At 45.1% G+C, this 26,669-nt stretch overlaps 1 protein-coding gene across 1 annotated transcript in view; it reads right to left on the bottom strand.

Moving 5' to 3' along the window:
• Nucleotides 1-26,669, bottom strand: part of acvr1 (activin A receptor type 1) — a 56,255-nt gene that overhangs the window by 1,042 nt on the left and 28,544 nt on the right. The window contains 8 exon segments of the mRNA NM_001017357.1: nt 2,734-2,864; nt 8,294-8,491; nt 12,526-12,801; nt 15,898-16,044; nt 20,349-20,448; nt 22,948-23,174; nt 23,815-24,072; nt 25,088-25,163. Coding sequence (NP_001017357.1) covers nt 2,734-2,864; nt 8,294-8,491; nt 12,526-12,801; nt 15,898-16,044; nt 20,349-20,448; nt 22,948-23,174; nt 23,815-24,072; nt 25,088-25,154 — 1,404 coding nt within the window. The 5' untranslated portion in view covers nt 25,155-25,163.

Raw genomic sequence — 26,669 nt, 5'->3', positions numbered from 1 at the left:
TAGAAGCTTGATAGAACACCACATTCAAGTGTTGGTCATAACTGCAATGTAGTCACACCCATCTAAACAGAGGCTTGTTGGAGCACTTGCACCCTGGACATATCCTCCAAGATTTTGTTTAAGTGTAGGTCAATTCTGCAAAGCACAGCCTCTTGGTAGACACATCCATCTATAAAGAGGCTTGGTGGAACACCACTTGGTCCAACTACAACAAGCATGGACATATCACCCAAAAATACATTCAAGTGTTGCTCATACCTCTATAGCTCCTTAGTATCCATACCTATCTATATAAAAGGCTTGATGGAACACCACTTACTCTAGCTCCAACATTCCAAAAATATGTTCAAGTGTCGCTTATTTCTCCAGCTTCGACATATATGGACATATCTACCAAGTCTACATTAAAAAGTTTGACACTTCTACAAAGTGTAGTCATGCCTTGTCATCCATGTAGTCATAGGGGCTGATTTACTTACCCACGAACGGGTCGAAAGGAGTCCGATTGCGTTTTTTTCGTAATGATCGGTATTTTGCGATTTTTTCGTATGTTTTGCGATTTTTTCGGATTCTTTACGAATTTTTCGTTACCAATACGATTTTTGCGTAAAAACGCGAGTTTTTCGTATCCATTACGAAAGTTGCGTAAAAAGTTGCGCATTTTTCGTAGCGTTAAAACTTACGCGAAAATTTGCGCATTTTTCGTAGCGTTAAAACTTACGCGAAAAGTTGCGCATTTTAAGTTTTAACGCTACGAAAAATGCGCAACTTTTCGCGTATGTTTTAACGCTACGAAAAATGCGCAACTTTTTACGCAACTTTCGTAATGGATACGAAAAACTCACGTTTTTACGCAAAAATCGTATTGGTAACGAAAAATTCGTAAAGAATCCGAAAAAATCGCAAAACATACGAAAAAGTCGCAAAATGTTCGTTTTCAAGTCGGAACTTTTCCAATTCGGGTTGGATTCGTGGGTTAGTAAATCAGCCCCATAGAGTCATCTTTATATAGGCTTGATGGACACCATTTGCTCCATCTTTGACATATAAGAACATATTAAATTATTATAAAATTTTTGACCATTTCTGCAAAGCCCCTCTAAAGTCATTAACTATCTACATAGAAACTTGATAGGATACCACTTGCTCTAACTACAATATATATGGACGTAGCCGACATTATAGATGTGATGGCTCTGAAAGCACCAATAGCATCATTTGTGGTTAACACTGTCAGATCAACCAAACTGCAAGAAAGACCAGGAAGGTATTTATTGTGAATACGTTGACTAGATAGCATCAATTAACGGGAGCTTACTTTGCAAGAATACACTGAACTGCCAACAGTAGATAATGATGCACAGGGGTAATCCGTGATTAATTTGGCTAATGCACCTCTCCAAAGAAATACACTAATGAATAACGTTTGTATTTAGAAAAGGGATAGATCTGAAAGGAAATGACTATTCTGTCTTCTCAATGTATTTTTCCAATGGATATAGTGAAAGGTGATTGTATTAATATTTTGCTTTATCACCGCCATTGGGCCACTATCATTCTATGGATCTGTAATTGTATTATAATCCCCAAACAAGAAGCAGGGAGGAGGCGTAGTTAATGGATGAACAGAGAAACGTTATCTAATAGTTGGGCATATGGCCAAACATGGCAGTAACAGGACTCTCCAAAGAGAGGACAACTTTCTAAATCAGGGATCCCCAAGCTTTAGCCAAACAAGTATGAAAGTTTCTTAGGATGCAAAATAAGGGCTGTGATTGGCTATTTGATAGCTCCATGTGGGCTGCTGGAGGCTCTGCTAGGAGTAAAACTGTGTCTCTGTGCTTCCAAAACTTGTTTTCAAGCCAGAAATTTAAAAATGGGCACCTTTGAGGCCACTGGGAGCAATATTAAAGGGGCTGGTGTGCCACTGGTTGGGTATCACTGGTCTAGATTTTCTCATATCCCCTACAGCTACAGCACCATAGGGGATTCCCCTTGTACTAATCATATGTCCAATGTTGGTATGGTACTGAGAGCTGAGTTCAACATGGGAATGGGCCAACATTTTCCAGGGGTTGCGAGCTACTTACGCCCCGAGTATGGACACAGAAGGACTTTGAGTTTCATAGGAAGCAGAGAAAGTGGTTCATGTGGGCTGGAAAAAGCTCGAAAAATCTCTACTAAGACAACTGACTTACGTGGTTATTATGAAAAGAGGATTACTTATTACAGAGTGAGATAATAAGGTGATTCATTCGGAGTAATCTAGGAACAGGACCCATCTAGAGCAGGTATGGTCAAACTGTGCCTCTCCAGCTGCTTCGACTGAACTACAATTCCCACCATCCCCAGCCACTTAAGAGAAGAGCATCCAACATAAAAAGTATACTATCACAGGTGAATTTATTCCAGAGAGACATCTGCTTATTTGGGTACAAGGACTTATAACCCAAAGACCTACTATGCAGGCCTCAACGCCACAGGCGGACTGTGGTTCTCCAATTCATTTTTGCTCTAGAATTGCCATGAAACCCACAACAAGGCACCATGAAGCACAGGCAATGTAGTTTCAAGTGTCTGGCAATAAGAGCACTTTCTGGGCCATTGCCCTTTGACTGGTGGAGGACAGAGAACAATGGAATATATAGACGAGGCAGAATCTGCAATATTAAAAAATGGGGGCAAATCAATTGAACATGTCTACCTGCTTTGGGTGTGACCGGCAATACTTACTGGATCTGAGAACCATCTATTGGGAATGTTTGGTCTTTGCTGATCCACGCAGACAACCTTCTTCATGTCTTCAAAACTTGGGTCATTGGGTACAACATCATAAAAAGGAGGCTTGTATTCTTCTACGATGCCTAGGAGTTAAACGACAGTCTTAGTGCAAACACATAAAGGCAATAAATGGCACCAAATGCAGCGACTTTAGTAAATGGACCCTGATTATACAACACACAGTCGCAATTTGCTGCTTTATTGGATGCTATCTATTCTTGCTGAGGAAAAAGGCTTTAGAAAAAAAACAAAAAACAGGATACTGCTAACCATAGATCTAATCCTCTCTGCTCTGTTAAGCCTCTACTAATCTCTTACACGGGCTCGGAAAAGGAATTAACACCTTCAATTCCACCAAAACCATGGATATAGAAAGGAAGAATGTAAATTGAATTTCCATGTTGGCAGTTACAAGGGCCAACCCTTATCATATAGAAATGGGAAATATAAAGCAGACCAAGAGGGACAAATGTAAACTGCCTGCACTGTAGGTAACAGGTCACATGTATGTTTATTATTCTGGAGCGTGATATAGATAAGTCTGACATATAGGCACCGGCCGCAGGAAACCTTGAACTTCTTTGCAAAACAGGATGTTGAAATTTCTTTCCAGAGGGACATGAAATCCACATTAATATAAATGAGGGACAACAGGGACCATAATATACAAAGCATATTACAGGGTAAAAGATCTAACAGGCTTTTAGGGATAGCAGAAAGCACAAGGTTTGAACTTGGTCCAAAAACCAGAGGCTATTTTCCCCCCACTGCTACTATAAGCACCATCTCTCCCTACTATACCTGCTATCCCACAGCCCCAGTCCCTTCCCAGAGGCTATTATCCCCCCACTGCTACTATAGGCACAATCTCTCCCTACTATACCTGCTATCCCACAGCCCCAGTCCCTTCCCAGAGGCTATTATCCCCCCACTGCTACTATAGGCACCATCTCTGCCTACTATACCTGCTATCCCACAGCCCTTCCCAGAGGCTATTATCCCCCCACTGCTACTATAGGCACCATCTCTCCCTACTATACCTGCTATCCCACAGCCCTTCCCAGAGGCTATTATCCCCCCACTGCTACTATAGGCACAATCTCTCCCTACTATACCTGCTATCCCACAGCCACAGTCCCTTCCCAGAGGCTATTATCCCCCCACTGCTACTATAGGCACCATCTCTCCCTACTATACCTGCTATCCCACAGCCCCAGTCCCTTCCCAGAGGCTATTATCCCACTGCTACTATAGGCACCATCTCTCCCTACTATACCTGCTATCCCACAGCCGCAGTCCCTTATCAGAGGTTAATTTGTACTATAAGAAAAATCTTCCCCACACTCTTCCTACTCGCTACTGCTGCTTTGCAGGCCCCGTCTCTGCTGTGGCCCATGTGTCCCAGCCACCCTTTTAAAGCAGGGGAAACCCTACCCTTGTTTAACCCCAGTAAGTGAGCACAAAGCCACATAAGACAAAACAAGTCAGTCACTATTATCAGTGTTTCTGTGGAAAGGTGTCTGGCTGCTTTATTCAATGTACCAGGCCGTTTGCTGGGAGAAAGGAAGTGGGTGAGACAAGTATTGGCAAAGCACTGAAATTCCTCTGATGAAAAAGCAATTGCTTTATCAGACACAAAAACATCTGTTATTCTAGGTGCTGCTCACACCTGCCGGGGAGCTGTTTTTGTAACAACAGATGTTCCTTATTTTGGACAGAATGTGAGGAGTATTTATGCTCAGCAAAATCAATAAAACATGCCTTTTTTGTAAAAGAAAGCTGGAAATATGGATTCAGTCTGGAGCAGCTTGGCTATTGCATTCGAATTTCAATTTTCCCTTCTTGTGCCAGACATAACCCTTATCCCCTGCCTTTATGAACACAATCCGTGGATAAGCGGAACCAAAGCCAAGACGTCTGGATGGTCCTCGAACGAGTCCTCGGTGGGGAGCTCATACTGACTACATCCATATGGCGGCAATAACTCTGGGTTTCCCCTCGCTGCGTGTATCGGGACACCAGGAACGTTACAGAAAAGCACAAAGCTCAGCCGCCAGCAATTTATTCGAAAGCCCCTAAGACAAATTATGAAACTATTTCTAGTAGTCTTTCCAGAAAATACAATACTTTTCCAAAAATCCACTCATATAATTCACTTCAAAACAGTTACATTTACAGCACATGCCATGGACAGTGGTGCCCCGAGATGGCTTGGAGCTTTGACAGGAGGCCCTGGCCCCCGGCTGGACCTTGGGGGGGGAGGCCCTGGCCCCCGGCTGGACCTTGGGGGGGAGGCCCTGGCCCCCGGCTGGACCTTGGGGGGGGAGGCCCTGGCCCCCGGCTGGACCTTGGGGGGGAGGCCCTGGCCCCCGGCTGGACCTTGGGGGGGGAGGCCCTGGCCCCCGGCTGGACCTTGGGGGGAGGCCCTGGCCCCGGCTGGACCTTGGGGGGGAGGCCCTGGCCCCCGGCTGGACCTTGGGGGGGAGGCCCTGGCCCCCGGCTGGACCTTGGGGGGGAAGGCCCTGGCCCCCGGCTGGACCTTGGGGGAGGCCCTGGCCCCCGGCTGGACCTTGGGGGGAAGGCCCTGGCCCCCGGCTGGACCTTGGGGGGAAGGCCCTGGCCCCCGGCTGGACCTTGGGGGGAAGGCCCTGGCCCCCGGCTGGACCTTGGGGGGAAGGCCCTGGCCCCCGGCTGGACCTTGGGGGGAAGGCCCTGGCCCCCGGCTGGACCTTGGGGGGAAGGCCCTGGCCCCCGGCTGGACCTTGGGGGGAAGGCCCTGGCCCCCGGCTGGACCTTGGGGGAAGGCCCTGGCCCCCGGCTGGACCTTGGGGGGAAGGCCCTGGCCCCCGGCTGGACCTTGGGGGGAAGGCCCTGGCCCCCGGCTGGACCTTGGGGGGAAGGCCCTGGCCCCCGGCTGGACCTTGGGGGGAAGGCCCTGGCCCCCGGCTGGACCTTGGGGGGAAGGCCCTGGCCCCCGGCTGGACCTTGGGGGAAGGCCCTGGCCCCCGGCTGGACCTTGGGGGGAAGGCCCTGGCCCCCGGCTGGACCTTGGGGGGAAGGCCCTGGCCCCCGGCTGGACCTTGGGGGGAAGGCCCTGGCCCCCGGCTGGACCTTGGGGGGAAGGCCCTGGCCCCCGGCTGGACCTTGGGGGAAGGCCCTGGCCCCCGGCTGGACCTTGGGGGGAAGGCCCTGGCCCCCGGCTGGACCTTGGGGGAAGGCCCTGGCCCCCGGCTGGACCTTGGGGGGAAGGCCCTGGCCCCCGGCTGGACCTTGGGGGGAAGGCCCTGGCCCCCGGCTGGACCTTGGGGGAAGGCCCTGGCCCCCGGCTGGACCTTGGGGGGAAGGCCCTGGCCCCCGGCTGGACCTTGGGGGGAAGGCCCTGGCCCCCGGCTGGACCTTGGGGGGAAGGCCCTGGCCCCCGGCTGGACCTTGGGGGGAAGGCCCTGGCCCCCAGGCTGGATCTTCGGGGGAGGCCCTGGCCCCAGGCTGGATCTTCAGGGGAGGCCCAGGCTCCAGGCTGGACCTTTCGGAGGGGGACCCGGCCCAAGACTGGAAATTTAAGGGGGGCTGAACTGAAGAAGTTTAATGATATAGGGAATAATGTATCCCCCCTACTGTAAAATCAGGATATCATTTTATGACCATATGAAAGCACAATGCCAAAGGCCTCATATTTTACAACAGGGGTACATTATATATTAGAATACCCAAGTTTCAGCGAGTCATGTGACTCAAATGACATCACTAAGCTCAGATTATAACGGATGACATCACTAGGCACCGTTTATAAGGATATACTTTACTGATACTCATGGCTCTTGCGTATTAAACTCCTATATTTGCCAAGGCTGCCCAATATGAATTACAGCAGTTTCAGCCGCACTACAGCTACAGGGCTACAGTTGGAAAGTTCCGGCCCATGAATCAAGCAAAAGCGACAGAGGTCGATCAGCAAAGTGAGGTTATGGATTCAGTTACCTAATTTTACCTCACCTTATCTAACCCGTCTACCGGGAAACACTCCAAATCAGGACACAGAACGTGCCTTTCTCTGGTTTATTTATAGAAGGCTTGTGTCGTGATTTTTATTTCACCTTTACCATTGGCCAGCGTGCCCAAGCAAACAATGGCTTTTACCATTTAGGCTCCCACCTTTCCCCCTGTACTCTCCCAGCGCACTGTTACACACCACTGAGGTCTAAAACTGCAGCAAATCTCTATCTATTATATAAAGCAGTGATACCAGCCAATAATACCACCTATTTCCTTCATTTAACAGGGGGAACTAAAGGTCAAAACAGATGGTAGCTAGAAACGTTTGATGCAATATAATAAGCTCACTGCACTAGCCCAGGGGTTTAGCAGCCCAAAAACAGTAATGATCCAGGCCTATAAATTTGCAGCCCTCCATCTTGGATCATATTAGGCCATTTTTTAAGTGTCAGTGGCACTGCACATACTCAGTGCGCTCTGGGCTGCTTAGGGGTTTTTGGGAACTATCAAAATATATTTTATATACACACACACACATCTTTCTATCTCGCTGCTCCTTCCCTCTGGAACTCTATCCCTGAATCCCTCTGTAGGGAAAACTCACCCACTCTCTTTAAGAAAAAGCTCAGCTGTTACCTTCTGAGCACTAAGACATTATTTTGCCCAGTCCTGCGCTTAAGGGCAAATGCCCATACCTGGTGCACTCTTACCTTCCAGTTTGTGCCTGTATGTTACCCAACCACTTAGATTGTAAGCTCTACGGGGCAGGGACCTCCTTCCTACTGTGTCTCATACCACATGGCACTTATAATAAATATATATATATATCACTTGTCCTCCCTGTGTGTAATTTTGTATTCTGTAAGATTGTACAGCGCTGCGTACCCTTGTGGCGCTTTATAAATAAAGTTATACATACATACATACATACATACACATAGTGGGGGCCATTTATAAATTTTGTGCAACACAGAATTATTAGCACAGTGAACATATGCCCTGCCCGCGTTTATATCTGTAAAGCCAGACAAGACTGGGGCAAAAAAAGTTCAAATTCAAAACATGCTATAAATGAGCGGCTACTGGGGTAATTGTATAGGCGCAGATTTAAAGGGTACGGTTGCCCTGGGCTGGTACATAAGCCCATAGCCACTAGACTAACATTTTATTGAGCTTTATTTCACCTTTATACAGTAGCACAATGTTTCTATACAGGGTTGCGGCACAGTCGGGCAGATCCCAAAGCAACACTTCCCCTTTAATCACAAGTTGTTTTTCTACAAAATAACCATCTTTCCTCCATAGCAGAATCCACATCCTTCCCGAGCTGGCAGGGGCCGTACCAGGGAAGCTATATTGCAATGTGAAGGCAGATTTCTCCTGAGTGGGTGACAGTTCAACACAAAAACTGTAACAAGAAACATATTTACACGGCTCCAAAACAGCGCCCGGCGCCAGGGGATTTGGGGGTGCCAGCCCGTGTCATTAAGGGCAGGGGAAAACAGCACAAAGGACTTACCATTGCTGACCATTCGCCTGGCCACCTCCCAGAGGACAAGACCAAATGCATAAATATCCACTCGCTTGTAGGAGTCAAAACAGTCCACTTGGATGGTCTCGTCCAGAACTTCGGGGGCCATGTAGCGCTTCGTTCCCACGCGGGGGTTATTGCCAACATCCAGCTGGTTGGTTGTTTGTGAATGCATGACGGCAAGCCCTGTTAGCAACACAAAAAGTACTAGTTAGAGCACAACATATAACCCAACAATAGGGCATTGTAAAGGCAGAGTCTTACCCTTCAGACATGGTTAATTTAGCCACCACCAAGCACCATGCCAGAAAACCTGGGCCTCCAATTTAAGATATCTTAATCATATCACAGCTGTTGTCACATTGAATAGCCATAATAATAATCATAATAGCCCCTTTTGGCTACCCATACATGTGCTCCCAGTTAATAATCGGATAAGAAAATGCCGGCGTATACAGGCACACTGGGTGAGGGCCACATTAATGGGCCAATGCAGTCCTTCAAACCTGCCTGTTAGATATCTAGCCATTTTTAGTCCAGATATCAGCTTGGTATACCCCACACATGGGCCAATAGGAGAGGTTGAGTCAGCAGCTATATTGGCCCAGTTTATGACAACAAAAAAACCTTGCTGAAATATTGAGAAAGGAGGAACACTGCCTAGGATTCTGGGATTGGACCCCCAGCAGGCTAGATGGGAGTACAGAATGGGGGCAAGCTGCCCTAGTGAATTAGTCTTTTTTCTTTCTCCATCTGGAAAGAAGCAATTTTCCTCAGCATGGAAAATGTATTTATTGTAATGTGCAGAGATGGATAACCGCGGTCACTCTAAAACCAATCCCGAGCGTGTGACTCAACCAACTCAATTGAACTACAACCCTCTGCCTGCAAAAACAGCAGTGGAGTCCAGTAATAGCAGAGAAGCAACAAGTTTCAAATCAGACTGCTGCCCTCCGGGCTTAAGAAGGATTCTGGGAGTAGCCACTGCTGCTCTACCGAATGCCCTGCAAACTACACAATGATAGTGAAACATCAGATAAACAATAAATATATCGGTGTGCAAGTTGTAAGAGCAGGTATGGGTAATCCTTGGAACTCCAGCTGCTGCTCACTACAGCCCCCACTGGGGACATTGCACTGTCATGTTTGCAACCGATTTACACAACAGATTGGCACAGAGGAGACACTTCAATAAATGCTGCCATCTACTGGCCACAGTGTGGCATGACAGGCCAAGGTTAAAGTCACAGATCAGTCACTCATTACTCCTCCTGCTTTTGCTCCTAATATTAACTGCTCTAGCAGGTTTTCACCCTTTTGCTGCCAAAGACATTGAAAGGACATTGCTGCAGGAAATTAGGAAAGTTACAGAGAGGCAGTTATGAACTGAACATGTTTCTGGGTTCTATACAACTGTATCCATTCAGCCAAAAAGGACTAGCCCATGTTGCTTGCTGCTGCTTCAAATTTATTATATTAGTGTGTAAAACATAATATCTTGAAAACTAGAAAAAAATGAATGCAAATTGTGGAGAAGAGCAATTTTATAGTTAATTTGTTTTGAGAGTTTACATTTCCTTTAAGTGTGTTCCTGGCAACAAAGAACAGTATTTCTGCTGATGCCAATTCCTCGTAAATCCATTTAGGTTCGCTGAGTGTTTACAGGCAAAATTTGACAATTAACCATTGTGATCTGTATATTATCCCTTAAAAGACAGGAAAGTGGTGTACCCATTAGTTAATGTTTGGAACCCTTCATGGAATAAAGCCAAACAATATGGCAGCCCCAACACATTAGGGATGAATGGAAGTTTGGGAATATGGAAATAAAGAAACGTGCAACATAAAGTTGTCGTAACAAAAAGCGCTGCAGCAATCCAGGCAGAATGAACAGAACGTTGTGGTTGTAGAAGCCCCAAAAACATTGGTCACCAGAGGTGAAATCTTTGCCTGATTTAGCCACCTAGGTCCTGGGCCCAATTAGGATGATCCAATCGCTTGTTCCCATGACAGCAATTAAATGACAGTAAGATCCTATGCAGTTCAGTAGGGAGTGGTCACTTATCAACACTTGGCAAATTTGCCCATGGGCAGTAACCTATGGCAACAGATTGTGGCATTCACTGTTCTACCTGCAGCTGGCTGAAAATGCAAATCACTGATTGGTTACTATGGGTTACTGCCCAAGTGCAAATTTGCCCATGGGCAGTAACCTATGGCAACAGATTGTGGCATTCATCATTCTACCTGCAGCGGATCGGTTACTAAGGGTTACTGCCCAAGTGCAAATTTGCCCAGTGCTGATAAACGAGCCAGACTGACCGCCCATTGAGATTATCAAGCAAGTGTGATCAATATCTGGCCATTTCCCAAACAGACACCAGCTGGGAAGGCCATCGATTCGGCACCGGATTTACACATTGTGGCAGACGACGGCCCATTTAATGCAAGGAACAGTCACAGTAGTTACATCATGTCCTTCTAACAGACTCTCTGGCAAGGGGACAAGAGGCTCCATTACAGAACCAGCAGCCTCATTCTGTTTAGAGCAGATCAGTGATGTTAAAGTATCCCAAGAAATTGTACTAAAATAGAATAAAAGAAATGGTGCCCAACACGAAGCCCATGGGCAGTTATTACCCTTGCCGGCGGCCACCAGCGGAACAGGACTTGCCCTCTTGCACCCGGCCCCATACGTAGCAGTTATTTCTCCCCTTCTCTAGAGAAGATTTTCCCAGGTTCATGCTCTGATTCTGCCCGTTCTTTCCGACCCGCCTCTCCCATTGATTCCTTCTTCCCTTTGTCTCATTAATTGCCTCTCACTTTCCTTCTTCCCTTGCAAAAGCTACAGTCGTCTGTTTGTCCTTCGACAAGGGCACCAGAACCTGTCCCCCTGCCCAGATCTCCCGTCCCTTCATGTTCAGGGGGCCCAGGGTTATTCTGGATTGAGTACAAATGTTCCCTTTACTGCAATTTACCTCATACTTGAATTTCAGAATTTTTTTTTACATTTCAGTGACCCAATTAAAGGGAAAATATACCAGTCATTTTACCTTCTCAAACAGAAAATGTTCATAGTTAAACTATGGAATTTCTTCATTCCTGCTGCAAAAAAAACAACAACTTTGTGAAATCTGTAAGTTGCAGCATGGGAGAGCTGTTTGCAGCAGGAAGAAGAAATGGATAAGGAACCCCGTTTTTTTTTGTTATCAGAATGACTTTTTTGTAAATGTCCAGTAAAATATAGAGGAACAGATCAATGTCACACCTTGTGTCTCAACCCTTTCTCCTTGTAGATTGTAAGCTCTTTTGGGCAGGGCTCTCTTCACCTCTTGTATCGGTTATTGATTGCTTTATATGTTACTCTGTATGTCCAATGTATAAAACCCACTTATTGTACAGCGCTGTGGAATATGTTGGCGCTTTATAAATACATGTTAACAATAATAATAATGTTACCCAAGGCACTAGATGCCTATGTGTTCCCTGGTACGTCTTCCAAGCAGTAAATGCCCCATACAACCCCCTATAGGCCATATGGTGCATCTGTGTGCCTATCATTCCTTTTAAAGGTGCCGTTTACCTTTAAATTAACTGTTATTATTATGCAGAGGGTGCTTTTTTGAGATATTATGAAATTGCTCTCTATTTTTTATTATATGTGGTTTTTGGTTTATTTCACTTTTTGTTGAGCAGCTCACCAGTTTGCAATTTCAGCAGCTTTCGGGTTGCTAGGGTCCAAATTACCCTTGCAACCAAGCAATAGTGTGAGTGAAAGATTGGAATATGAATAGAAGAGGCATGAATAGAAAGATAAGTAATAAAAAAGTAACAGTAATAAAATTGTAGCTTCAAGAAGCAAGTTTTTTTTTGGCTACTGGGGTCAGTGACCCCTGTATGATAAATGAAAAGATCAAAAGAAAAAAAGCAAAAAAAAGATTTGAAAACCATAAAGAATAAAAAATGAGGGCCAACTGAAAATTTGTTAAGAACTGCTCATTCTATAACATACTAAAAGTGAACTTAAAGGTCAACTAACCCTTTTAGGGCATTAGTCCCCAGCACACCTGTCCCCTAACCTTTACATCTATGCAAGTGGGAGGGGCCACAACAAAGAACTGAATTCAACATGAGTTGAATTGTCCAATGTGAACTCTGCTTGGATGATACCCAAAAGAAAGAGAGCATTCTGGGTAGAAAACAAGCTCCACCCCATTTACCTAGATCCGCAATGCAGCACTGGCCGTTCTTTTTCACAAGGACATTCTTGCTCTTCAGGTCTCTGTGGGAAATGGCCGGCTTCCCCTGAGTGCCAAATATCTCCACGTGCAGATGCGCCAGGCCGCTGGCTATGGACAGCACGATGCGCAGACAGGTGACCGAATCCAGCGTGGTGACCTGCAAGTAGTCGTAGAGAGAGCCCAGCTCGTGGTAGTGAGTTATTAGCCACAACTGCGTGCTGGAGTTTCTGGAAGTCATATCTGAGGCAATAAAACCTGGAAATAGAAACGGGGGCACCATAAATAGCCGGCAGGGAACAAATGCTTCCCAGTGTTATTGTGATTAAATGATGAGAAATAATAGTTTCTTCTTATTAAAAGCAACAGACTAGAACATTTGGTTAAAAAAAACCCTCCTACAAACCAGTTCCAGGTAATCCATCACCCCTTAACCCCTTCTCATCCATTGCCTCACAGGGGTTAACACTATGTAAAAAAAAAAAAATCTGTCCCACAGCACCCCCAGCTGTCTAAAATAGTGACCAATACCTTAATTATAGATGCAGGAAAATTCACCAATGAGAATGCCGATTCCCAGCACTATGTCAGCCATCTTGCTGTTACATACGGTGATTATTATGTCATTTTAGCTTCATTATATGACACAGGAATCAGACATGGAGATAAAGGACAGACTTGTTCAGTGCTGGGAAACTGCTTAATGCTCCAGTTGCTGAAACAGAGAACCTGGAGTCAGATCTGCTGGGATTCTCATTGGAGGATTATTTTGCATTTTAATGCAGCTGCTGGCCCTGGAGAGCTGGGGGAAGCTTTGTTGAGCAACACAGCTTTAAGGATACAACCCTGCTCTGGCTGGACTACAGCTCCCAGCATGCCCTTCTTCACAGAAAAAGGAAACAGCCAAGGGAACTATTGTAGGGTGTGACACTTCCCGCAATAGTGCAATAGTGCCCCAGGCCAATGGATTTTTCTGCGAAAAGGAGCATGGGGATTGAGGTCAGTGATTATAACCACTGGGGGGTAGCTAAGAAACCGGCATAAGCTTTTCCTTGTCCTTTAAACTCCATTTACACACATTAAAGGGGAGAATTCAAAATTCCATATCGTATAGGGAACTTCATGGTGCAGCCAATGTATTTTTCCTTGGTATCTATGGAATATAGGAATCTCGCTGCTTTTGCTTCCCGGCCCTCTGTCTGGACATGCAGACGCATACGGGAAAGGTGTTTGAGTTAAAATGGGCTGGAAAAACATAAAACAAGGAGTGCGTGACTGGAATGTGCATTATCCAGAAACAAAAGGCAGTTTAAAAGGACGAGATCTCAATGGTTTACTAAACGAGGCTTAAAGAAACAGAACTGCATTAAAGGAGAGCAGTTCATCGTCCCCTGAATAAACAGTGAGAGAGAATCACAGGCGCACCCTTCCCTCCGTACAGCAACCCAATCATCTCCCAACTCCCCGCAGATCTCCTCATCTGCCCTAACAGAGATATCATTTGATCTGACAGAGTTCCTGCCCATGAAATGTTTTACCCGAAACAACCAAATGATTTATAATATGTTTCCAGGGGTAACAACATGATGAGATAAGAGTTATGTAAAAAAGAACAATACTGTGTACAACAAGGAAAGAATAGGCTTGGGCACTGTGTCCACTTCCTCTCTATGTCCCCACTACCCATATTGTGGGTCAGTAACTACATTTGCCTGCACCCTGAGGGCAAAGGAGGTGCCAGGATAACACACGGCTAACTGAAGAGATGCATTGTATAAACATGTGACAGGTGTAGGTTCTGTTATCCACAATGGTGAACGCAAGAGAGGTGCCTTTGTGGGACGTATTCTCCATTATTGGCTTCACCCAGCAGGAGTCGTCTGTCATTAGAAACCAGTAGTGACAAGCAGTTTCCATTAATGCAAATGAGAGATTTCTCCGCTAGTTAAAAAACAATGGTGGAGAATATGTCTCAGGAGCCATGTACCTTAAAGGGATGGTAACACTCTTAATATACAAGGTGCTCCCTGCTTCCCCACCCAGCCGTCTGCTACTCACCTCTGCCAATTCCCAACACAAGATTCAAGAATGGGGAATGGGATGTGATTGAGTCAGGCATGGGAGGGGGTGGAGCAAAAGCAATGACAGGCTTAGGCAACGTTTAAATTTGTTTTCCAGCCTATCAGTACTGTGCTCCACCCCCCAAGCCAACGTCAACCATGACTTCCCTGTTCTGGAAGCAGTGTATGGGATGAACACAGATAAGAAGCAAAGGGCAGCTTGGGAATGCAGGACTAGTGCTGGGCGCTTGCATAGGAATAGCGACACCTTCCTATTAGTCACTATCCCTTTAACCTGGTCCTACAACCAAGCAGATGTTCCCCTATGCACAGCACAAAATTGGGATCATCAGATCATAACGGGGGCCTATGGAGACCTGTTGGGAAAGGACTGCCAGTGAAGTCCTTGCTCAACAGGATGTCTAAGCTGCTTGACATATACCTTCCAGACTATACACTGGCTGGGCAGGCACCATACACAGCCAATCCACACTCACCAGCACACCCTGGCCTTTCCACTCTGTTCCACCTGGTGCACAGTACTTCTAGAGACGTCGGCACAGGCCGACTTGGGTTACAGCAGCCCAGCATGGCTAGTTTTAGAGTGTTTAACTCGGAGATGAATTCATACCTATGCCTTTGCCCTTTATGCGGCTCTTCTGTTTATATATTGCACACTGCACTACAAAGGGCTCCAAAAGGAGCTGGGCAGGAGGGGGTTAAAACCACAGTTTAAGATTAAGACCAAACGTTTACACAGGCGAGAACGCCAAACAGATGAGTGTGCCGAAATGTTTGCAAAGGCAGGGAATGTAAAAAACGCAGACGCCCCTAGGGTCTGGCACAAAGAAAGCAGAACTGGTTTATTCTATAAAAGCATTTCATTGCAACGATTCCGCCCCGAACAGGAAACGGCCTGATTACCCCACTATTGATTATCTGCCGTCTTTATTTCCCTCCGTGCCGCTTTTACTCCGGGGCGTACAGAGAGAGAGAGAGAGAAACTGTCGCTTTAATAGAAACAAGAGAGCCGGGGCGGCTGGAGTTTTCCACTGACAGCAGTTGCTACCAAACAGTTACTAAAACAAGAAGCTGTCTTGCATTCCCATCCGCTCGAGCCATCTGGTGAGAATGTAGGACAGGCTTCTGCTAATTAAATCCTCGCCATCCCAAACTGAACATTTACCAGCATTCAGGAGGCCAAAAATCAGCCCTTGCAGCAAAACTGTGCTCGCTATCAAGTATTTATAAAGTGCCAACATGCTCCGCGGCGCAGTACGGCACAACATCTCACCCAGAATATTCTCGTGCCGCAGTAACACAGTGTTGTACAGCTCCGTCTCCCTGAACCAGGATTTTTCGTCTCGAGATGAAAAGATCTTCACTGCGACGCTTTCTCCTTGCCAGAGACCCCGCCATACTTCGCCGTATCGCCCTTTTCCTGGATGGGGAGAAAGAACAGAATTTATAGGACAAATTGGAGAGATTGCGCCATCAACTTGCAACACACCAGGTTCTAAAGGCCAAGTTTTGCATTTGGAACACGCGTTATGTTTACTGGGAATGTCTGAAAACTGCAGTTTCAGCAGAGCAAGTGCTACTTCGCACAGCCAGCAGAGGGCGCTGGGCAAGGAATAATCACATGACCAACAATGGCTGCTTCCACTCTAAAGAATAAACGCAAATATGCAGATAAATAATGCTTGCTGGGCCAAAGTTTTATAGACCATTTAAAGATTAAAATGATGGCCAAACCAACATATAAAAGGGTGTATTTTCACCTTTCATACCTTTCCATCTTTAAAGGATGGGTAAATTCAATTTCACCCAAAAGGGCAAATACAAGAGAAAACATGTCACTTGTTAGATCTGGCATGGTCGGCCATGTATGGGTATCTTTATGGCCGTGTATCTTTTTCCTGGCACGTAGCTATAAAGGAAGCCAGAACCTGTGCCTGCTGGAAACCTGTGAAGTAAACTACCCGGTGGGTATTGTGTATGGGGCCCCAAAATGATCTTGGGGACCAGTAACTCCTATTTATGCCATTGCTTCCTATCCATTTACTCTCAACTGTCGGCTGTCACATCATGCTTTCTATTCAACTGTCACAGCTTCTAGTGTACAAATGTCATGTTGCAAGCGTGCCCAGACTGTGACTTACACAAAGCCCCGCTCACTAGCAAGAATGCCGACACACTAGCTGCGACACAATGTGATTGGCTGCTGACTGATCCCAGCACAATAGCACATCGGAGTTAGTGGCAACACACCAAAAGGTCTCACACCAAATATTCCAGCAATGTCCTCAAACTGCTAGGCGCGTCCAAACACAGGGATGCCCTGACTTCATTATTTGGGGATTTAGCAAAAAATACATAAACAAAGCCTAATCTGCATAAAAAAATTTTTGTGTCACCTATGATTGAAATTCTCTCTTTTTAGTGCTTTAAAAATCACAAGGTGTTAGGGTGAAGACACACAGAGCTACTAGTAGCAGCTACTTGTTGTGGCTACTAAAATAGACAATGCTGATCATTTACTGATAATTGTCTCTACGTGTGTTTTAGCAGAGGCAATTCTGAGTATTGTCTATGGCAGGGGATTTTCTGGCATTTAGTAGCCTTGAAAAAGTAGCTGCTACTACTAGCTGTGTGTGTCTTCAAGGGTTCAGTGGCCAAACCTCACTATGGGACCAATTAGATTGGTCCATATTGAAGTGATGGATTCTGGGACTAAATGTCTGCCAGCTTTCTATGGTTGGAGGTACAGACACACTCTGCAAAACAGAGACTTCAAGTCCCAGAATCCATCACATCAATACAGAACATGTTAAGGAGGGAGAGGAATAACATTTCCAGCCAATGGGGAGGAGAAGAAATGCGAGTCAGAGGCAGACTATACGCTGACCCTGCAGCTGAGCAATTTTATTTGCCTATAAAACGCACACAGCTATTGAAGCATGCTGGGAGCTGTACTTTACAACAGCTGAAGTATATTCCTGCCATAAAGGAACATGTTGGACACGACCAGACATCTAATTAGTACTGCTGAACCCCTTTCCTGCTCAAGTCAACTAGTAAACTAGTAAAGTATTTTCTTCTCCAGCTGTTTCTCCATAACCAGGAAGTTGTTTGCAGAAAAATGGCTCCTCCCATGCTAACAAGAAACAGCACCAATAATAGCATATAACAAGGTTATCGGGGGTCTGAACACATATGTGAATTCTTACAAGGTCCCCATCCCATACAAGGGTAACTTGGGCTTCAGCTTTAGTGCCCCTTTAACTCCAGCACGGAGAACTGAAAGACAATCTGTGCTAATGGCGAGGCAGCAGCGTTCATCAGCATTGTAAACTGAATCTCCTGGCACCGGCCCCCTCCTCCCAGTGCCCTGAAAGCTAATGCATTTTACATTATCACTCCATGTCGGGAAATCCTAAACGTTTCTGCCAAGAATTTTATAAACTGCCGCTCATTAACATATCGGCGCTTTACACAATGAAACCACCCCTCGCAGGTACAGCCATAAAACAAGCCCGCGCCTTGCTGCCCCGCTTTGTCTCTCTCAAGTCTTGCCCATTTCCAGCCCTGTTTCGCTCACAAATGGAATACCGCGGCCATTATGTCAGCGCGGCGGCGGCTGCTTGGGTTTTTACAGGCTGCCATAATTCTGTTTACTGAAGTGTTTTGTTTTTTTTCTTTAAATGTTAATTACCCCCAATTACACGGGGTTAAGTTTAAAACAGAAAGGCTGCTTTTCTTTCAGCCCGCCGGAGGTCTCCATTGATTTTCCTAAAGGGACACAGAAAAAAAGTGTTTGTGCGCCTGAAATACTGAAATACCTGCCGGGAAGCAAGTTTCAAAATTGTCGGTCGGGGTGCCCCGCGGGTTAAACAGCCGTAAAGGTTTCCAAAACAAAGTTCTAAGTAATGCATGGAATTCGCAGAACAGGAGAAAAAAATGTAACTATATATATATATATATATATATATATATATATATATATATATATATATATATATATATATATATATATATATATATATATATATATATATATATAGCATATCCAGAACCATATATTATATATATTATATACACAGAACCACATTTGTTATAGTTCAGACACATTTCAGTGAGTTCTATGACATCACTATTGATAACCTACAACTGATGACATCATTAAGAAACATTCCTATACATTACACGTAACTCACAGCTCTAGTTTTTTTAATGGTGAACTAAACCCACTGAGGCAAAATAAGGTACAGGTATGGGATCCCTTATCCAGAAACCCGTTATCCAGAAAGCTCCAAATTACGGAAAGCCCATCTCCCATAGAATAAATGATTCCCTATTCTCTGTAATAATAAAACAGTACCTGTACTTGATCCCAATTAAGATATAATTACCCCTTATTGGGGGCAGAACAGTCCTATTGGGTTTATTTAATGGTTAAATGATTCCATTTTCTCTGTAATAATAAAACAGTACCTGTACTTGATCCCAACTAAGATATAATTACCCCTTATTGGGGGCAGAACAGCCCTATTGGGTTTATTTAATGGTTAAATGATTCCCTTTTCTCTGTAATAATAAAACAGTACCTGTACTTGATCCCAACTAAGATATAATTACCCCTTATTGGGGGGCAGAACAGCCCTATTGGGTTTATTTAATGGTTAAATGATTCCCTTTTCTCTGTAATAATAAAACAGTACCTGTACTTGATCCCAACTAAGATATAATTACCCCTTATTGGGGCAGAACAGCCCTATTGGGTTTATTTAATGGTTAAATGATTCCCTTTTCTCTGTAATAATAAAACAGTACCTGTACTTGATCCCAACTAAGATATAATTACCCCTTATTGGATGCAAAACAATCCTATTGGGTTTAATTAATGTTTTATTGATTTTTTAGTAGACTTAAGGTATGGAGATCTAAATTACGGAAAGAGCCCTTATCTGGAATACCCTTGGTCCTGAGCATTCCGGATAACAGGTCCCATACCTGTATCTACCTTATTAGCTGCTTCCAGAAAAAGGTGCATAGCTGCTAGAAGCAGATCTAGTCCTGGTTTCTAGTGCTCTCCGGGTCTATTTATTGCTTCCTGGTTCTGATTGCCAAAAAGAACAAGGCATTGTGGCCCTGGCTTTAGGCACACATTGTTCTGGTCACTAATCGGTACCAGGAAGTTGAAGTGAAGCAGCCAAACATGGCAGACACCAATCCAGCAGCTCAACTCTACCTTAGGAAGACTCGTATGGGCAAGAATGGATTTGAAGTGTGAGTTTTTGGCAGGTGGGGAGGGGGGACTGTGCTGTGAGTAACCCACTGGCTATGTGGGTTAGTTCCCCTTTAAACTGTTATTACATATACAGTTCAAGAATGCAACCACTAAGATTCATCTTGCTTCCTAGCAGGATCTGACTCTGAGGAGCAAAGGGAGGACAAAAATTGCTAACAAGAGTGGCATAAATACCATATAATAATGCATTATATAGAATGAGTCACAAAGCAGGCATTCAGGTTGTAAGGTCCTTTTTCCAGACTGTCACTGAAAGTGAAAATGTATATTAAATATCAATTTATATCAATTACATAATATTTTTCTGACACATATTGAGCCTCTGTTACACATCAGGGGGGGCCTTGCATAGTTTGCTTCCCTGCCAAGGCCTCTGTTCAGGAATAAAACAAAGTACACAAAGGACTTGGAATAAAGCACAAACTGATACTAACCCACACACTCTGCTAGTGTGATCTGCCGAGCGACTGTTCTTTGTACCAGGAATGGAAGCCCAGAACCACTGCCCGATGTACAGGAATGATCCAACATTTCCTGGAAAATGGAACAACAACAAGCTCAAAAAGCAGAAAAATATATTTGAAAGAATAACAAAACACAAGCAAAGGGCTCATCTGTCTAACTGATAACATTTCCCCACACTCACACACTACGAACTCCAGCACACAGTAGGAACTAAAAGCCAAAAGGCTATTATCCCACTGCTACTATAGGCACCATCTCTCCCTACTATACCTGCTATCCCACAGCCACAGTCCCTTCCCAGAGGCTATTATCCCCCCACTGCTACTATAGGCACCATCTCTCCCTACTATACCTGCTATCCCACAGCCACAGTCCCTTCCCAGAGGCTATTATCCCCCCACTGCTACTATAGGCACCATCTCTCCCTACTATACCTGCTATCCCACAGCCACAGTCCCTTCCCAGAGGCTATTATCTCCCCACTGCTACTATAGGCACCATCTCTCCCTACTATACCTGCTATCCCACAGCCCCATTCCCTTCCCAGAGGCTATTATCCCCCCACTGCTACTATAGGTACCATCTCTCCCTACTATACCTGCTATCCCACAGCCCCATTCCCTTCCCAGAGGCTATTATCCCCCCACTGCTACTATAGGCACCATCTCTCCCTACTATACCTGCTATCCCACAGCCCCAGTCCCTTCCCAGAGGCTATAATCCCCCCACTGCTACTATAGGCACCATCTCTCCCTACTATACCTGCTATCCCACAGCCACAGTCCCTTCCCAGAGGCTATTATCCCCCCACTGCTACTATAGGCACCATCTCTCCCTTATATACCTGCTATCCCACAGCCCCAGTCCCTTCCCAGAGGCTATTATCCCCCCACTGCTACTATAGGCACCATCTCTCCCTACTATACCTGCTATCCCACAGCCACAGTCCCTTCCCAGAGGCTATTATCCCCCCACTGCTACTATAGGCACCATCTCTCCCTACTATACCTGCTATCCCACAGCCACAGTCCCTTCCCAGAGGCTATTATCCCCCCACTGCTACTATAGCCACCATCTCTCCCTACTATACCTGCTATCCCACAGCCCCATTCCCTTCCCAGAGGCTATTATCCCCCCACTGCTACTATAGGCACCATCTCTCCCTACTATACCTGCTATCCCACAGCCACAGTCCCTTCCCAGAGGCTATTATCCCCCCACTGCTACTATAGCCACCATCTCTCCCTACTATACCTGCTATCCCACAGCCCCATTCCCTTCCCAGAGGCTATTATCCCCCCACTGCTACTATAGGCACCATCTCTCCCTACTATACCTGCTATCCCACAGCCACAGTCCCTTCCCAGAGGCTATTTAGCTATTTATTGCAGAGATTGCTGGGATAACTATTCCAGCAGACAGCAAGGTCTAAACTAGACCAAGAGTTAAAAGGTAACAGCCCCGGCACCTTCCCCATCACTTTGCTCACAGACTGAATTCATTACATAAAGAATGCAAGAGAATTAGGATGCAGCGGTGCTGGAGAAATGTTCCGCACTTATCACGGAAAGCTTTTTTGGCTGAGCCTCTGTCAGCTGAAAAGGAATTGTCACAAGGTGGCAGAACATTACATTATTCATAGGGAAACAGGACTTAACTGATAGCCGCAGTGCAACGGCACAAGCATTCGCAACAAAGTTATTTTAAAACAAACTGATGACTAATTTTAACCAGTCAAACGCTTAAAAAGTGGGCAGTTTAATTTGAGCAATTTATTGTGTCTTCACTGTCTTTTAGATTTGAAATCTTCATGTACCTCCCATAACACACTTTTGACATCACTAAGCACTATTTATATAGATGACATCACTGAGAACTGTTTATAGGGATATACTGGATATTCATGGCTCGTGTATGATATTTAATAAAACCAGCCAGTCGTGGCCAGTCTATAAATGGCTCTGGTCACTCAAGGGTCAACTCCAAGGGCTTTTAGCCTATATACAGAATTCGCGTGGGCCTACTTATAGTATATTTATGACAATACTAAGCACCAATCTGCTGGAAAAAGTAAAGGAATAGTAAAGGAAATGAATAGTGAAGAAAAGGAATATTTCCCAGTTCAACTCATATCTGCCCACATTTCATTAACAATTCCCCTCAGTTCATCTCTCCCTACCCTATATAACCCAATTCCAACCTTCTGTGGTTGCCGCATTGGGCAGCAACAATAGCCCTCAGTTAACAGCCCCATGTAATCAGATTGTTGCTTGAGAAGGGTCAAAGGATTGGTCTGACAAAATCTGGCTCACAACATGGAAATGTCAATAAATAAAAATATCTTCTGATCATTTATAAATGAGCCCATCTATCCAATCATGGGCAGCGTAACAGAGCATTTTAGCTACTCCAGGGCAGTTTTATAAAAACTGAACTTTTAGCAAGAGAAAACTACCCAAGAATAGAGCATCAGTAAAACTGCTTGTACAGAATGAGATTTTCTTCACTCCTGACTGCAAACACAAACAGAGAACGAGGAATGCGGGCGTACGGGCCTACGAGACTTACTGCCAGCGTACTGTCTCCAACATTGGATGCGATGAGCCCGTCAATGGTTCCGTATTCTGCATCTCGATTGCTTAGCATCTGCATGTGACGCTGTTGGATTTTCCGGAAGATCAGCACGGCCAAGACAGAAAGTACCACTAGCACAATCACAGGGGCCAAGATGAAGATCGTTAGCGTCTCCACGCTGTAATTTGGTGCCTCCCCTTGCTTTGTTCTCCCTGTTAAATCTAAAGGTTACAAAAGAAAATTAATATGAGTGGGGGGAGGAATACTGTTTGGGATACTTCAACAAATATCAACACATTTCACACACACACTACAAGAAAAAGGAAGACACCTTGTAGAACACAGATCAATCGGCATCAGCTGCAGGGATCACTATAGCCCTAGTGGTACTTAACTACCATAGTCTATAACTTATCCTGATGATCAGCAAATGACTCAAACCATAGAACCCCCTCCCCCCCATATAGCTACTAACAGATGCCCCGCTGCTTGCAGTTTGTTGCTCACAATCACACCAACATGCTTAATAGAGCAGAGGTATTAAAAATAGATTTCAATATCTTTAAACATAAGAGACTGTACCTAAAAAGGGAGGCAAAAAGAATTTCTGATCTGCCCGCCAAGGCAGTACTAATAATAAACTGGGAAGTAGAAGAAGACGACAAATAATTTAAACTATAAAACTAAAAAAAATGAAGACTAATTGAAAAGTTGCTAAGAATAAGATCCCAGTAAAATGGAGCTTGGTCTTCAATGTACTCAAACAAGTTTAGTGCTGACCAACTTTCACCAAACCAGGTTGGCTAAACTTCCTGTCATTCTCACCAAGCTTGTGTTAATAATAGTGTATATTGTCATTACCTGTTATTTTTACAGTGATGTTCATGTTACAGAGGTCACTCTGGCAGCACTCCACGGCCTGGTCCTGAGATGGAGGGGTTTTGCAGGTCATTTTGCCTTGTTCATAGACTTGGAAGCAGCCCTTTTGGGACACCAGGACACCATCGTTGTTGCTGAGCGAAGCGAAACACTGCTGCCCGTAACAGTGGTCCCCACTGCCACAGGACATCCCTTCACATACGCATTTATACTGCCCTGCGTTCAGCTTCATCTCCTCGTCTGTAAGAGACACATGCACCGTCAACAACAGGAGCTCACATTTTCTAACATCTACTAGTAGGAGGACAGCTTCTCTGTCAAGTTCTGTATCCAAGGACGGCGATAGAGAGGCACAGTGGAAAAGCTTGGATAAACAAAATATAACTCTTAAATGTAATATATGTATTTTACAGTTTTATTGGGGTTGCCCATCATTCACCCACCTATTATTATTAAGGCAAAGAGTGTACCAACTGACAAGCTCCCAGTTCCAAGGCCCCAGCAAGGCTTATAGCAATTTTTTTGTTGTTGGATATTGACCCCCATGCAAGGTGAGGTTCTTCCAGTATTTGCACCTGATACCCGTTAGGGTAAGTTAACAGAGGGTTGAGCTCCCCAATACTGCTATTGCTCCAGCAAGGCTTATAGGCACAGGAATAACAGCCTATTACAGACAGGGCTGATACAGGGAACTTAGAGAGAGCAGGATTGTGGGAAACATTCTGTGGTGCCGCAAAGTATTGGGCTTTGTGTGTTGCTGTAATGCAAACAATCGAATAGTTGTATCTTCCATGCAGACAGACAGACAGACAGACAGACAACACTGACATATTTTAGGAAGAGCAGGAAACGTTCCAGAAAAACAAGGAATATTCTGCTCCTGCAAAAAGCCTGAGAGTTCAACATTTTGGAAGTTGCTACTGATTTCCCCTTTATAAGACTATTTTCCTCCCTGCCTGTCCATAAAGAGCTGTATTTAAATCCACTCTCAGAAAAGGAGGCGTTTGCCAACTCTCTAAATGCGTGTTTCAGCTTGGCAATGGCCGGCTGGATCACACGGGTGTGAGAATGTTTCAGATGTTCTGACGAGCTTCTGAATTATATACAAATAAATTATGTACAACTCCTGCTGCGTTAATACTTCCCCTGCCAAAAAAGCAGAGGGGCGACATATTGCAAATTTCCAGCCCCATTTAGCAGGGAGCAGCTGGCAGCACCTAATGCGCCGCGCACAGCGACATTGCTTTCCACTTACCTTCCATGCTGGGAGAGGAAAAAGCCACCATCATAAGGATAGGAAGAATCATAACACCATCCACCATTGTACTGCTCTGAAAAGAAGGGGAAACAAAACAAAGGGTTATTATTTTCTATAGTAAAGGCCACTTCACTGCCAAATTATGTGTTTAATTTCTTAATAAATAAGTGTAATCAATTTCTGATCAGTCATTATAGCTCAGTAAGAGGAGTGCAGTAAAGGAGTGCAATCATTTTACATTGTCAGAATAGTCTGTCCACTGGAGGGCGCCTCAGAGGTAAGGTAGCCATACACAGGCTTGTAAAAGCTGCCGACTCAGCCCCTTAGGTGGATTTGGTTCTTATTTACCTATGTATGGGGCACTCAGGGGGGCCTGGCCAACTAATATCAGAAAAATGGGCAGTTATTCATAAGTTATTCAGCCGGACATCTGCATGTTGGATGTGGTTCTGGTCTGACAGGTCTCCGTAGGCCCGATCCAAAGCTGGTATTCATGTGGGTGGCAAAACTGGGCAAAGATCCACTCGTCTGGTAAGCAGAATCAGCATTAACTCCCATGGAAACACTTGGCAAGTAGCCCAGACAAGGTACTGGCAGTAGTGGGGCTTTGAGGGAATGCCTATGGCACCCTTGTGCTATTCACAAGGACTAATATCAAAAAGCATAACCCCTAAATTGCACTTTTAGTCTTGCGTATATAGGTTGCCCAAAACAAGGCACTTTCCCACCCATGATCCAGCATTGATATCACTCAACTGAAATTGGGGGGTAGACACACAGCAACAAAGCAATTAAGTTTGACAAAAAGACACATCCATCAAGTTCAACCTCTTCCATCCACATGCAACCTGCCTAACCGCTACTGGATCCTGTTGCCTAGAAGCACGTGTATGAAAGCTTTTCCAGGCAACTACTGTCTGCGCAGTTTGCAGGTCAGGTGATTTTAGTTCAAGCCTATGGGTCGGTGGGTCTTTTCCAAAATGTGTTCCAAAAATAGCCTAAAAGAGCCCTTTTTATTAGAGCCCTAATAAGCGGTGGCCTAGGGTCCAATGAGCGTGGCCTGACAATGTGGGATAAATGTGGGGTTGTACCCTCCCCAGCTGTCTCCCAGTAGTAGGGATGCACCGAACCCAGGATTCAGTTTGGGATTTGGCCAAGATTCAGCCTTTTTCAGCAGGATTCAGATTTAGCCACTACTATTCCAATAGGAGTGTCCTATACGGAGGGTTCTACACTACATTTCAGCTAGGGAATGGGAATATCAATGCCAGGTAAAGAAGGGCCCAGCTTCTGCACTATTGGTGGGAGCTGCAAGAGTTAAATCACACACTGCATTTCTTTGCTATTTAATCCCTGGGTAAGCATATATTTCCAAGTCCAGCATACATAATTACGTGCCGGCTTCGCCCCATCACAATGTTCACTTGTTTTAGAAAGTGCAGCACAAAGAACACAAAACACGGCGTGTTGTTCCAGACCCATACAGAGTAAACAGGATCCGGTTCTTAACGTAATAGTCTCTTTAGATCTGGGGAAAATAAAAATGATACAAGAAAAAACAAAAATCATCCGGTGAGCC

Source organism: Xenopus tropicalis, chromosome 9 (assembly GCF_000004195.4).
Source record: "Xenopus tropicalis strain Nigerian chromosome 9, UCB_Xtro_10.0, whole genome shotgun sequence".
NCBI classification, from domain to species: Eukaryota; Metazoa; Chordata; class Amphibia; order Anura; family Pipidae; genus Xenopus; species Xenopus tropicalis.
The sequence above is the reverse complement of the archived record's forward strand: the minus strand, read 5'-3'. Positions and strand labels throughout refer to the sequence as shown.